Below are 13644 nucleotides of genomic sequence, written 5' to 3' on the forward strand. Positions count from 1 at the left end.
AAGAAAGTTCTAAGAACCAAGTTGGCTGGCACCTTGATCTTGGACTTCCAGCTTCTAGAACTGTGCCATATTTCATCACAGCAGCCTGAGCAGACTAATAAAACAGTTAACCAGACTGAAAAAGGAAGCCCAGCCAGTGTAGGGGCTGAGAGAATTAGTAAAGCTAAAGACTGTGTCACTGAAATAGTTAGTGACAGACAGGCGTCAAAGGAGCTAATGGTGAGGGGGAAAAGGCCCCTGCCACCCACATTTTACTGATGGGAAGCCTGGGCCCACAGATGCAGAGCTGTCCTAACTGCCCAGTAGTATTAGGTAGCACCAGGACCAGAACTCAGGTCTCCTGGCTGCTAGTTTCAAGCCTTTTCCACAACACTGTTGTCTCACTCTGGCATCTTGGATACCTGCCATGGTCTATATGGAAACTACCTACACGACAGGAAATTGCTTCAAACATATTTATTATAATTTTTACAGACTCTAAGTTCACTAATAATCCTGCAACGCGTGCTGGTGTAACTCGACACAGGGCCTGGAATCACACCTCTGGTCTGGCTGGGCACCACCGTCCAGCACGCACCTGTCTCAGGTGAGGCAGCTTGCAAGGGGGTTTCCAGTGCAGCATCTCAGGACACCAGAGAAGGAAAGGGCAGCATGGTTCCCTCTGGGTGCACAGGCCTGTGCTGTGCTGTGGATGAGCTGCCACCTGGGGTGGCTTCAGACCCTGACTCTGACCTGGGAGCCCCAGAGAGCATTTCTAGGCACGTTAAGACATGATCAAGGTGCCTGAGAGACCGGGACAGGGGCGTGCTGGGTTTCTGTGGCTTGAATGCTTGATTGAGCGCTGCATTTTTAATCACACAGCTGCAATGCAGAAAGGCATCAGGAGGTCTGGCCCGGTGTTAGGAACTGAAAAAGTGGCCCAACCCTGGGCTACAACTGTATCTATCCTCCAGTGCCCTGTGGTTTCCAGGTGGTTCTGGTAGTGTGTAGAGTCCTTCGGTGTTCTCTCGTTAACACCCTGTTTCACGGATGGCACCTCATACGTTTCAAAGCCCTTTAAATATATCCTTGGGTTTTCTTCTGGGCACTCTAGCTTACACCCCTTCTTGCTCACCGGCGCTGGTTTAGACCTGTCAAATTCTTGAGCTGACAAAGGGATAGAAACAGAGAGTGATGAGACCTTGCCCTGACCCTAGGACTCCAATGGGAAAGACTGAGATTTCCAAGGCAGCATGTGTGCCTATGATGCAGAGATCTGACGTACCAGGGTCCCGGGAGTGAGCACTGTTTCCTGATGCCAGTAAAAAATAGAAGTGGGGTGCTTGGGATCTAGAGATTGGGACTGAACCACTGTCAGTCTTATTATTAGCTTTCCAGTTTAAGGCTACAAAACTACTTGGGGTCAGTGACACACGTGAGAATGGCTGGGCAGGGATGAGCTGGGCAGTACTCACTGTCACCGCTGCGCCCATGAGTCCTTGCACCAGTGCCTCTCCGGTGGACTTCACCTAGAAGGAGTCAGAGTCAGGTTCTCTCAGGCCCCCACCACTAGCTCGAAGGTGAGACAGGTAGGACACATCAGTAGGCCTATTAGCCCCGACAGGTAGAGTCAAGAAGGCTCTGTGTACTGGAGGAAGAGCCTATGGACAACACAATCACAAACGGGCCAAGTGTGGCTTTCAGGGAAGGCCCTGGGGACTGTCACCTGAAGTCAAAGGGGAGCAAGAGAACAGACAGGTGACCAGTGCGGCCCAAGGAAGACAGTGTGCCTAGTGAGGAGGCTTCCCAAACGCCGAGCCCCCAGCTACCTGCTTGGCAGTGTGGCCCATGTTCATAGCGTCGTTAATTCGGTTTTCCAGGAAGTGCCAAGTGTCCTCGAAGTCCGGGGAGGAGTCCTGCATCATCACCAGCTCTGTCGTGCTGTAGATGCCAGCCAACGCTGCTCGGCGGGTGTACCAGTTAAACTGCAAAGAAACCCATCAGGGAGGTGGGTCACCACTATTGCTGCAGGTTGGGGGAAGTCTGGGTAGTTCCTACCCACAGCCACTGGCACTCCTGGGCTTCCTCCTGATTTCCTCTTTTCCTCACAGATACACATGGCCCTCTAGACAAGACTGCTGTTCCCAAACTAGGCTGGGTATCAGAATCACCTGGGAGATTAAACATGCAAGCTACGGGGCCCAACCTCTTAGAGTTTAGAGTCAGGAGGTCTGAAATAAGTGCCAGGATCTGGATGTTTAATAAGCACCCCACGTGATTTTGCTACATTCACTCGGCTTTGGAAACGCCAGTGAAAAGCCTAAGTCTCGGGACATCTAAGTTCCAGGGAGGCTCCGTGGTCAGGCAGTTATGACCAAACCTTCGTGAGTTCATCAGTGAGGTGAGGGCTGAGACAGCATCACGGACAGACTGGAATACCTGGGAAGAGCTGAGAGTTCAAGTCCTTCAGCAACTTCTGACTGTCCTGGCGAACCACTCTTTAGAGCACTAGCTCGGCTGCTTTGTGTTTTATCCCTCTGATTTCTTAGCTTTCTAATTTCATTTTCCTATCATCTCTGTTGGTGGTATATTCCCACACGATGGAAGTTTATTAAAGCACTTTGTTAGAACTGTGGTGGGAGCATCTTTTTGCCTCCCATCCTGGATTCCACAAAGTACCATCACACATTAATTTCTTTTATGAAGGTATATATATATATGTTTTTAATTTCCTACCAGAAATATGATAGCATTAACAAGTCAGATTCTTTCCTGGTGCCTGTTTAAAGGCTTATTGATCTCTTAGCAAAGCAGGCCAACATGGGCTACAGGGAGAGAGTTTCTTTTTAAAGCAATGAGTGTCTCCATGGCATTCTTTTTTTTTTTTTTTAAATCAGTCTCATAAAAGACACACACTGAGAGAGTCTGCTACAGAATCTAAATCACAGAAGACTGAGGGGGAAATGATTATAAAATGGCAATCCAATCACAAGACCCTCTGATGCCTTGTCACCAGTCTAGGGGGGGAAGGAATACCGATGGTTCATGGCTACAGCACTGGTCCCTGAATGAAGATGACCTACATCCCACTGTGGCTTGTTGAGGGACCCTCCTCATACCTTAGCCTCTCCTCTCCAAGATGGGAATGACACTGTAGTCCCGTGAAGGGATTTGTTATCAAAGAAATTTCACAAACTTCCTGAGGAAATGCTTAATCCAAGCCTTCCCAGTAGCCTGTGGGCCTGCAGAGAGCACTCACGTCAGTGGACTGGTCCCCAGCGTAATGCCACATGTCATCCACCATGCTGGTGAGTAGGCTCAGGCTGGGCGGGATGTTGTGAGGGAGCAGGAGGATGCTGAGGGCCTGCGGAGAGATGACAGGGGAGCGGTACTGCACACCGGTACCAGCAGCGCTTAGGTGGCTGGTGCCTCACCTCTCCGTGGAGGTGTGCAAGGGGGCCTGCCCAGCCCGCATTCTGAGACTCACCATCTCCACCCACTCGTGTGAGCTCCTGGCGTCTAATGCTCCCGACTACAGCTAATGGGAGCCAGGGCAGATCCGACCCTCAGATGACCCAATCAGATTCTCAATCCCTAGCACGTGGACTTGGGAATGCAGACAGCCAGGTCTAGACTGGTGTCTTTGAGTACTGAGAGCACCCCATTCTGTAACATGGAGAAAGAAGCAGGGATAGTTGGGGAGTCTGGGGGCGGAATGCGAGGTGGAATGGGTCAAGCTGGAGATCTGGAAATCAAGCGTGGTGAGCATGGGCAGGGGACGGGACTTGACTCTGGACTGTACTCCCTCACACCTGGCCCACAGCTGAAATTACATGCTCAACCGTCTCCCAGCTGGGCAGAGGACACTAGGTGATCCGTGGGCCCTCTCAGTGCTGATGTGCTTTGAGTTTCTTAACTGAGAGAATGGCCTGCACTGTGACACACTTTGAAACAGGAAAAAAGGACCTTTAGAAAAGGGGGGTGGGAAGCCCTTGGAATGAATACTCCAATTCTCTAAGCATCACACTGACATACTGAAAAGAAGTCCCAGTTCCCTGAGATCTAGAATGTGACAGGCCTGTTAAAGATGATGGCCAGTAAAATCTTCTGACTTTTCTAATCCCCTTCATGGATTCCTCCTCACTGAAGACCTGGTGGCACACTCGGGCCACTAAGACCCCACCCAGGACGTGATCTAGGACCCACGCCACCCACGTTTCCAGGAACTGAGACACAGATGGCTCAGAGGTCCTCTCTTTGGCTCTCGCAAATCTGAAACCTAGCTCTACCAAGTGCACTGAGAATCCCGAGTTTTGTGGAGATGAATGAGCTAACTTCTGAACAGTGTGCCAGACCCTCCAAGTGAAGGTGCTGAGGATCATAAACACGAATACTTTATGCCCTGGGGCCTGGATATGGACTCTGTACCCGAGGCCAATGCTCAATGTACGGGATCAGCATTCTCAGTCTGGTTTCCACAGCGTCCCTCAGGAACTGGTCTGTTTTCCTCTTCCTGGAAGAGGGAAAAGAAAACAGTGTGTCTCTGGATCAAAGGCATGGGCTCGGTGCTACACTGTTTACTCAGCCCTAGTGGGGAGGGCCCCACCAGCTCCTGATGAGACAGGCAGCTACATTTCAGTCCCATCAGAGCAGCAGGGCTGCTCAGTGCTACTCTCTTGGCTCTGCTTGGATTGGCCTCCTGGGGACAGCTGGTGGCGCCTAAGCTCCTTGAACCTTAGCTGCCACCCCGAGCAGTGATGCCATGGACTTACTCTGCCTGGCCCAGCTGTACCAGCTTCTGCTCCTCTTCCAGCACACGGGTGAGCCGAGCGTTGCACTGGGTCACAAAATGCAGTATCAGTTCACTGCCATCATTCCCAAACATGTTGGCAGCCGCACTGGAGAGACCCAGAGACTACAAAGGGGGAGAGGGAAAACAGGAAAGTGGCGGGCAGGTGGAGCGGACATCTGCCGCCTGTTCATCACTAGTGCCTCTTCTTCTAGTAACAGCAGCTTGGTTCTCAGTGGGACACCCCACTCTTCATTCTTGTCCGTGTGATCTGGGAGAAGCTGACCACCAGTCCCTCCACACTCCATCAAGCCCCTGGGTGTGATGCAAAGCAGGGGATCCAGACTTAGATAAGTGGAGTTCACAGCAACTAGTTCAGGAATGTGCACGTGACCAAATCCAGCCCTACGAGGCCGCCTCCACACTTTTGCTAGTACCGATGGGAAAGAAGTATCCTCTTTCCTCTGGGGCTGCTGAGCCATTTTTAGTCCTGCATGGGAAGCCCCTGCTGAGAATGAAGCTCACAGAGAGGAAAGCAAAGCAGATATGCTGTAGAGACAGTTCCCAGCAGCAACAATCTAAGAACACCGAGCCAGAGCTACTTCCAGACTTTTCTGTTATTAAATGAGCCAAACACTCCCTTTCTTGCTTGAGCCAGTTGAGTTCGAGTTCTGACACTTGTAATCTAGAGTTGTAACTATTATAAAAAGGGGCTTGGGAAGAGCGCTCATAACTCTCTTCCTCACCAACTCACTTAACCTAAGTCTCTTGGAAAGTAGGTCTCTCAGTTGTTTAAAAAAAAAAAAGCCTCACAAACTTTTTTTTTTTTTTTTTTTGCCACACCGCAGCATGTGGGATCTTAGTTCCCCGACCAGGGATCCAACCCGTGTCCCCTGCATTGGAAACGCGGACTCTTAACCACTGGACTGCCAGGAAAGTCCCTCACAAACTTTTCCTAATGAGTTGTCAAAGAGTTAACAAAGCCACAGAGATCCTTTACTATTCCTCACATACAGGACTCATTGAGCAGCTACTGGAGGGAGAACCCTGACGGCAGCAGGGACAGAGGGCAGAAAAGGAACCAAAAAAAACCATTAACTCTAAATTCCCACCGTTGGGAAAGTGCCTCTCTTTTGGGGGAAGTACACAGCCTTTCTGGAGGGCAGTTTGGCAATATTCACCTCAACATCAGAGCCGCAGGAGCACCAGTACTAAGGGTGACTGCGTGCTCCCTGTGTGCCTGGTGCATGGCTGAGCGCATTATATACACGACCTTGCTGCAGCCCCACAGCAACGCCAGCAGGTGGGTATTACCATCATCCACATTTTACAGAAACCGAGGCTTCAAGCTCTTAACCACCAGGCTATACTGCCTCTAACATGTATGTAACAGGAACCTCGAAAATATACACACTCCCTGGGCCAGTTGTTGAGCTCTTGTCTCTCAGCTCCAAACCTGCCCTTCCAACCTCAGCTTTGTGACGCAGGGGCTGGGGCTCTGCAAGCCACACTTCTGGCCCCAGGTTAGCTCCGCCGATAGGGTCTCTAGAGGGAGACTGCAAGGCTGGAGGAGGAGGAAGGGCCTGGCTCCTCGCAGTTTACTTCCTGTCCGCTAGTGGTCTGCGTGAGCAGCGCCCTCCTTCACCACGGCAGCAGTTCTGTCCAGTGGCAGCAGCTGAACCCAGTCTGCAGTATTCTCAACAGGTGCAGACCTAGTTTCATCGAGCCACCATCCTCTCCCTGCCCTCCCAACCGCTCCGCCATTTCCCCAACCCCAGAGGTCAAGTGCCAGCCCCAGGGGACCCTTCCTCCAAGGTCAGCGACACCAGCAGCTGCTGAGGAGCGCCTCCTCCTGAGAGGTCGGAGTTTCACCTTCACAGGGACTCTCCTTCAAGCTCCTAGTTGTAATCATTCCGACTCTTCCCTTTGTTTCCTTAGCCCTGGGGATGAGAGCGCCTCCCTGCAGGTGCTACCTCTACGATACCTTAGTGTTCTTTTTATCCTTTCAGTTACCTGGTTACCAATTTCACATCTAGTTAACAATTCTTTGTGTTAAATTCTCTCTATTCGAGTAACTGGTGTGATTTCTTCTGATTGATGCACTCCCTGAAAGACCAACTCCACTTCTCAGAATCTGTCCTAAAGAAACCAACCAGAAATGTACTTAAATCTGTCGTACAAATAGGTTTATAATATTAAAAAATTGGAAACAACCCAAATGTTTATCAATTGAGCTCAAGTAAATGCAATAGGTATTATGCAGCCATATGAATGGAGATATGCAGAGTGAAAAAAGCATATGAAAAAGAGTAAAAAATTTAACCATAGAATATTCAGTAGAATCAGATTTTTCCAAACAATCCTGTTACACTTCTGTCCTCTCCTGGTTCTACACCTTTCTGTAATGATTCTCTCAAACCTTCTCTGCTGCCTCTGAACCTCTGTCTCCTCCCACTGTTTCCTAACTTCAGGATCAGGAGACAATCACAGCTATGTCACAGAGAAAACAGAAGCCATCCCCTGGGAACTCCTTAAAGGTTCTTCTAGAAACTAAGCCTGCAGCTGTCTTCTCCAACTTTGCCCCTAATACATCGAAGGCTAGTCTTTCCACCTGTTTCCTGGATTTCATAATCCTTGCCTTCAAGGAACCTCACGTTTTTTATTTTGCCACTTTCTCTTGTATCTTCACCGTCACCGGTGTTTCTGTGCCCTCCTGCCAGTATTCAAACATGCTCAAACTTCCAGCCCACTTCCCCTGCTTAGTATACTAGCTCTCTTCTCCCCCTCGCAGCCAAACGCCTCTGAACTTCCTTACCTCTACTCACTCCTCGACCCACCCATTATTTCGGACCTGCACTCCCTTCAAACGGCTGCCGCTGCGGTCACCGACGTCTAGTTGCCTCATCCACATTCTCCTGCTTTGCCTCCAGCGCAGGCTCCTCTGCCTCAGTCTTCTTTGCCACCCCACCCTGCTCCACCCCACCCTTAAATGTCAGTGGTCCCTGAGGACCTAGACTCCTCTCTCTTTTCACATGACACTCTAGGCACATTCATGCCACCCTAGGCAATCTCACTCACTCCCATGGTTTAATGACCACATACATATGTGGATTATGCCCCAACATATACTCCAGTCCGGGCAGCTCCTCCAGTTTCAGGCCTGTATGCTGAGATCCCCCGTTGGCCGACCCAAAGACCCCTCATATTCAACAAAGCTCAAGACTGTACCCATGGGCCTTCCTCAAACCTGGCTCTTCAGTGGCCTTAAGCTAAGAAAACGGCACCACCACGTACCCACGCATGCAAACCGGCAGGCAGCTCTGGTGGCATTTTGTCACTCCCTCCTATGGTATTCTCTCACCAAATCTACCCGCTTGTCTCCACGTTCACTGCCACTGCTCTAGGTCAGAAAGCCCTCATCTCTCCTGGATGACGAGCAGCAGCTCCCAGTTTCTCTCTGACTCCAGTACTTTTTCATCCAGCAGCCAAAGTGATGGTTTTGAAATGTCAAATTGAATTCTATATCTCCAATTATTCTTAGAATAAAAGAAAGCCTAACTCTTCAACATGACCTTTGGACCTTGCCTGATGTGGCCTCAACTGACCCTTCCCCAGCCTCACTCAGCTCAGATCTCTTCCTGACTCTCGGCATGATGGTTTTCTTCGGTTCCTCTAATGTGCAGGCTTCTTTCCACTCTGCACATGCTGTGTCTCTGTCTGGACTTGTCCATCCCCCACCCCACCAAATCAGGTAAAGCCTTCTCATTCCTCAGCTCTCAGTTCCAAAGCCTTTCCTCACCACGTTCTCACCCCACCCCGAGTTAGATTCAGTCCCTCCACTGCATGTCACAATAGCACCTTTTCCTGATAGCCCTTACCACATTTTATAAATATGTATTTGTATATATTTGATTAATGTCACCAGACTGGAAGCTCAACAAGGGCAGAACTTTGCCCATCCTGACTACTATGATGCCCCTAGGACCTAGCACACTCTCTGTTCAATAAATATTTAAAGAGTGAATGATTAATAAATGAAAGGTTTTCTTTTTTCTAATTTGAAAGATCAAAATGTTGATCTTTGTTATCACAGACAATTTTTAAGTTCTTTTTTATATCTGTTCGTATTGTTCAAAGCTTTCACAGTGAGCACACAGTGGAATCATATAGTATACACATTTCACTTACGTGACTTCTGTTACCATATGTGCTCTTGGGAGAGTGAGAGAAGACAAGAGAAATAACAGTTAAATTTAAATAAAGCAGCAAAGTTGCCCACTGTCCCATTTCAGGAGCAGATATCTCACGTGCTTGGGGTGGGAGATGTGAATCTGCAATTCCATCAGTCTCCATCCTCACAGACCTTTCATAGGATGGTATGTGGCTATGCCTGATGATTCTGCACAACGAGGCCTCAACATGAGCCTATGGCTTAATCTAAAGGAACAGGCTGCTCCACTGCAGGAGGAAACACTGATTATTAGACTTACATAGAAAAATGAGGTGTGCTGGTCTCCAAGGTGGTGCCTTCTTGGGAGTTTTCAAACACCACATTTTGTCAATTCTAGGATCTCCATTTTTTTTTCATTTTAAACAATCAGTGTGAATCATAAATTGATGATGTATCACAGTTTAACAGACAGCCTTTTTCTTTTTTAGTGACGCATAAAATAAGGGTGCTTCTTACAACCAATGGCATCTTAGAGTCAATGAAATATGGCAGTTTTGATCATAAGCAATTCTTGCCTAATGAGCTGCCTTTAGAACCTAACTCCCAAGAACTAACTCCATGGTATATTCTTTTTATATTGAAAAATAATTAAAAAATAAAGCCATTTCTACCCTATTGGGGAAAAACAAACAAAACAAAACCAGAAAATCTTACAGCAGTGAGGAGCTCTGGGGCTCTGCGCTGGGCTGGAAGAAAGCCCTCTGCTCTGGCTGCTGTGATTCCCTCCTGGCTGATCTTGGTCAGGCTGCCCCGCCCGCACCCATACCCACCTTGGCTCCTTCTGCAATTGCCTCTGCTGTCCACCCATGGGCGGGCACAAACTCCAGCGCTGCCGTCAGGATGCGGTGCTGCAGCTGCTCCTCACTCTCGTAGTCCTCCTCCTCCTCACCGCCCTGGTCTGTGTACCTGAGGCCCAAATGCAAGAGAGGCATGGGCACAGAGCCCGGCAAACCTCACCTCACCGCCTGCTGCCTGGCATGCAACACGTGCCGGGTCAGAAACCGCAGGTTCTGTGCCTCCTCTCAGCACATGCTGAGAGGACATTTACTTATGTGTCAGTATCAGTGTTTGCATGCCAACAGAGCAAAAATCCTATCATCCATCGCCTCCCATAGAGCCACTGAGAGAAAGGAACCATGAGCGAGGAGGTCAGGTGATAGGAAGGTACATGCTGTCACAGCACCCTGGATTTCCCAGTGTAGAGCCTTACCGCATTGTTTCTTTATCTGGATTTGTACCAAACTGTAACTCCATTGAGGACAGGGACAACGGTTACATTATTCACAGGGCCTGGCACAAAGTAGATCCTCAAACAATATTTGTTGAATTGAAATGAAAACTACTTTCATTGGGAGACCAGAAAAATGACTGGGAACACTCTAATTTCAGAGCTAGAGGAACTTCTCAGTGGCAGGGCTAAGTAAAGACGAAACATCTAATGGAGATGTAAATTATTATTTCCTTTCTGGAGGGCAATTTGGCCTCACATGTGTAATGAAATGTAAAATGTGCATAGCCTTTGACTCAGTGCTCCCACTGCTGAGAGAACCATCTACTTTATCACACTATTTTTCATACCAGTGAAGGAAATCTAAATATCCATCAATAAAAGATAGGTCAAATAAATTTTGGTACTGCCATTTGCTGGAATACTATGCAACCATTAAAATAATATAGATTGTGAAATGACATTATAAACGTACTGTTGAGTGAACAAACAGGTTCTGGAACAGCATGTATAGTGTACAGTGTAATTAATCATTTATAATATATACAGGGTTATATATGAAATACGTTAGAGAAAAGGATATTCACAAAAATGTTAGCAGAGTTATTTCTAGGTTTGTGATTTCTGATAATTTTTTTACTTTTGTGAACTTCTTTGTATTGTTTAGAATGTACAGGCACTGTTTTCATAAAACAAACAAACAACAGGTTCTTTTCAAAGATAAGGCTGAAAATGATAAAAGGTGTGAAGGGAACAGAGAGGCTAGAGGAAGGAGAAGAAGAGATTCACCCAAGCACACAAAGTAGTCAGAAATGGGTGGACTGGGGTTCTACTGCCTACCTGGGGGGTGAACGAGAAGACTCCTGATTGGGTTCTTCGGTGCCCTGTGTCTCAGAATGTTGCTGAGAAAAAGAGGGGGGAGGTTGCTGCTTCTGCTGATCTGAAGAGCTCAGCTGTGTAGCTGAAGCATGGAAGGCACGTGGCACCAGGGCTGGTCGGCAGCGGGACACTGAAACAAACTGAGCTGGTCAGCCAGGGACACTCACCAGAGAAGACCCTTTGAGACCCAGAGTGGTATGAGGGATGGGGAGGAAGAAAAGCAGAGGAAAACCAGAACCAAGTGTTGGATCCCAGACAAAATTCTTGGGTAAACTGGGAACCTTTCGACATGATGTGGCAAAGCATGAACCAGGAAACGGAAGACCTGTCTTCTAGGCATGTTTCCATCATTTGTCAGCTGTGTGTTAATGGGTAAACCATTTCACCCCAATGAGCATGACTTTAAAATACGCAAATTAAGAGAAATAATCTCTACTTACTCAACAGGAGTGTTGTGAGGCCCAAACAAAAAAATGAAAGTGACTTGAAAACATTATATATTTATATATCATGGCAAGAGCACTGAACTAGAAATTAGAAGGTCTCAGTATTGACTCCCTAATGGTTATGTGGTGTCTCTGTTTTCTCATCTGCAATATTGCAACACCCATTTACTTTAGGAAAGGGCTTTTGAAAAGTACAGTATTGTATTTCCTAAGCAAAGGCTCATATTACTTTTTTCTTTCCCAGCATTTTACTATAAAAAAAAAATCAAACATACAAGCAAGTGGAAAGAATTGTGGCATGAACACCTGTATATCCATCACACTCTTCATACATCAAGCCATCTTATTTTTTTTTTTTTGGCCATGTCACACGGCTTGTGGGATCTTAGTTCCCCAACCATGGATTGAACCTGGGCCTCGGCAGTGAAAGCACCGAGTCCTAACCGCTGGACCGCCAGGGAATTCCCCAATCCATCTTATTTTTTTGATGCATTTGTTGCAGACTTCAGAATTCTTTATCTTGAAACATTTCAACATGCACATCATTAACTAGAGTTCAATATTTATCGAATATTTACTGTTCTTTTATTGAGGTGATATTTACATTCAATGAAATGCACAAATCTTAAATGGGCCAATTCTGAGTTTTGACAAATGTATACACCTGCATAACTTGAACCCCTATCTAGAGATTAACATCACCCCAGAAAGTTCCCTCTTATTCCTTCCCAGTTATTCCCCACCCACACTATTCTGAATTTTTCATTCTAGTCTTGCCTGTCCTAGAATTTCAGCTAAATAGAATCATACTGTGTGTCCTGTGTATGCATAAGACTTCTTTTGCTTAGAATATTTTTTAGATTGATTCATATTTCTGTGAAAATCAGGAGGTTGTTACTTTTTACTGCTGAGTAGCATTCCACTAAGAAACACTATTTTATTGAACACCTGGGCTGTTGGCTATTATAAAGGCGCTATGAATATACTTGTTCAAACCTTTTCGTGGACATTTTCCTTTCATTTCTGTTGAGTAAATACCTCGAAGTAGATTTTCTGGGTCATAGGCCTTACTTTTACTGAACATATTTAGTTTGGAGCTTTGTATAAAAACAACAAAACAGCACTTATTTTCTTAAAAATCTATGGACCAACTCAGGAAAAAAATGATTTTTAAAAGAAACAGCACGTATGTGTGAAAATATCAATTATTTTAGCATATGTACAGAAAAAAACGGACCAAATATTCATAAAACTTCTAAAAGGAGCTGGGAGGTCCCAAACCAGTATTGCAGAACCACTGCAGTCCACGAGAAGATTTTAGGTGAAATACAGGAGAATATTATTTCATTAGTTATATATTTATGTTAATATGTTAATTCATACGTTCTATTTGTGGAAGGTGACATTGGTTTTCCATTTATGGTAGTGCTATAAAGTTTCCTCTTTTAAGTAAACGTCTATGTTTTTACGAAATCAGACGTATAAACAAAAATACTGACTATATGGTGGCAAAGGTGGTACGAGGATACTGAAGAATTACTGAAGAGGTGGGGAAATGACTGACTTGGGGAATAAGTAGACTAGGCGCTCTCTGTGTCTGTTTCCCGGGATCAGGGCCCAGGGACTTGACAATGGAGTTAAGAGACTGGGTACAAGTGTGCCAGTCTGCAACCGACCGAGCTGTGTGACCTTGGGCACCCACACCCCTCTCTCGGGCTGCGTCAACTCCATGAAATGGGAGTGACAGGCTCTTCCCTGATGCTCTCGCTCCTCACAGGTCGAGAATGGGGTCAGAAGCCAGCCAGGCGGCCACTTCAAGCCCGAGGCGCCGGCGCGAGCCGCTATGCCCTTCACCTCACCTTGCTCTCGAGCCGCCATGAGGCTTCTTCCGCCCCTCACCCAGCCCAGGTCGGCTTCGCGCCCCCTCCCCTTCCCTCCCCGCTCCCGGGATCGGCCGCCCTCTCACCGGGGAGGCACCGCAGCTGCAGGAGCCTCCACCCCGCCCGGCCGAGCGCGCCAGACACCGTCGCTGCCATCTTGGAAGCGGGCAAGCTGCCTACAGCGACGCGCCGTGTAGCACCGAGTCAGCTGC

At 47.5% G+C, this 13644-nt stretch overlaps 1 protein-coding gene across 1 annotated transcript; it reads right to left on the reverse strand.

Moving 5' to 3' along the window:
• Positions 1-441: 441 nt before the first annotated feature.
• Positions 442-13644, reverse strand: COQ9 (coenzyme Q9). Its single transcript, XM_068527585.1, has 9 exons — positions 13519-13644; positions 11068-11236; positions 9770-9905; positions 4752-4894; positions 4408-4492; positions 3239-3343; positions 1809-1964; positions 1455-1508; positions 442-1146 (listed from the first exon to the last, which is right to left on the reverse strand). Exons 1-9 carry the CDS (start codon positions 13586-13588, stop codon positions 1111-1113), a joined length of 954 nt encoding a protein of 317 aa, XP_068383686.1. The 5' UTR covers positions 13589-13644; the 3' UTR covers positions 442-1110.

This window comes from Eschrichtius robustus, chromosome 19, assembly GCF_028021215.1.
Source record: "Eschrichtius robustus isolate mEscRob2 chromosome 19, mEscRob2.pri, whole genome shotgun sequence".
Classification (NCBI taxonomy): domain Eukaryota; kingdom Metazoa; phylum Chordata; class Mammalia; order Artiodactyla; family Eschrichtiidae; genus Eschrichtius; species Eschrichtius robustus.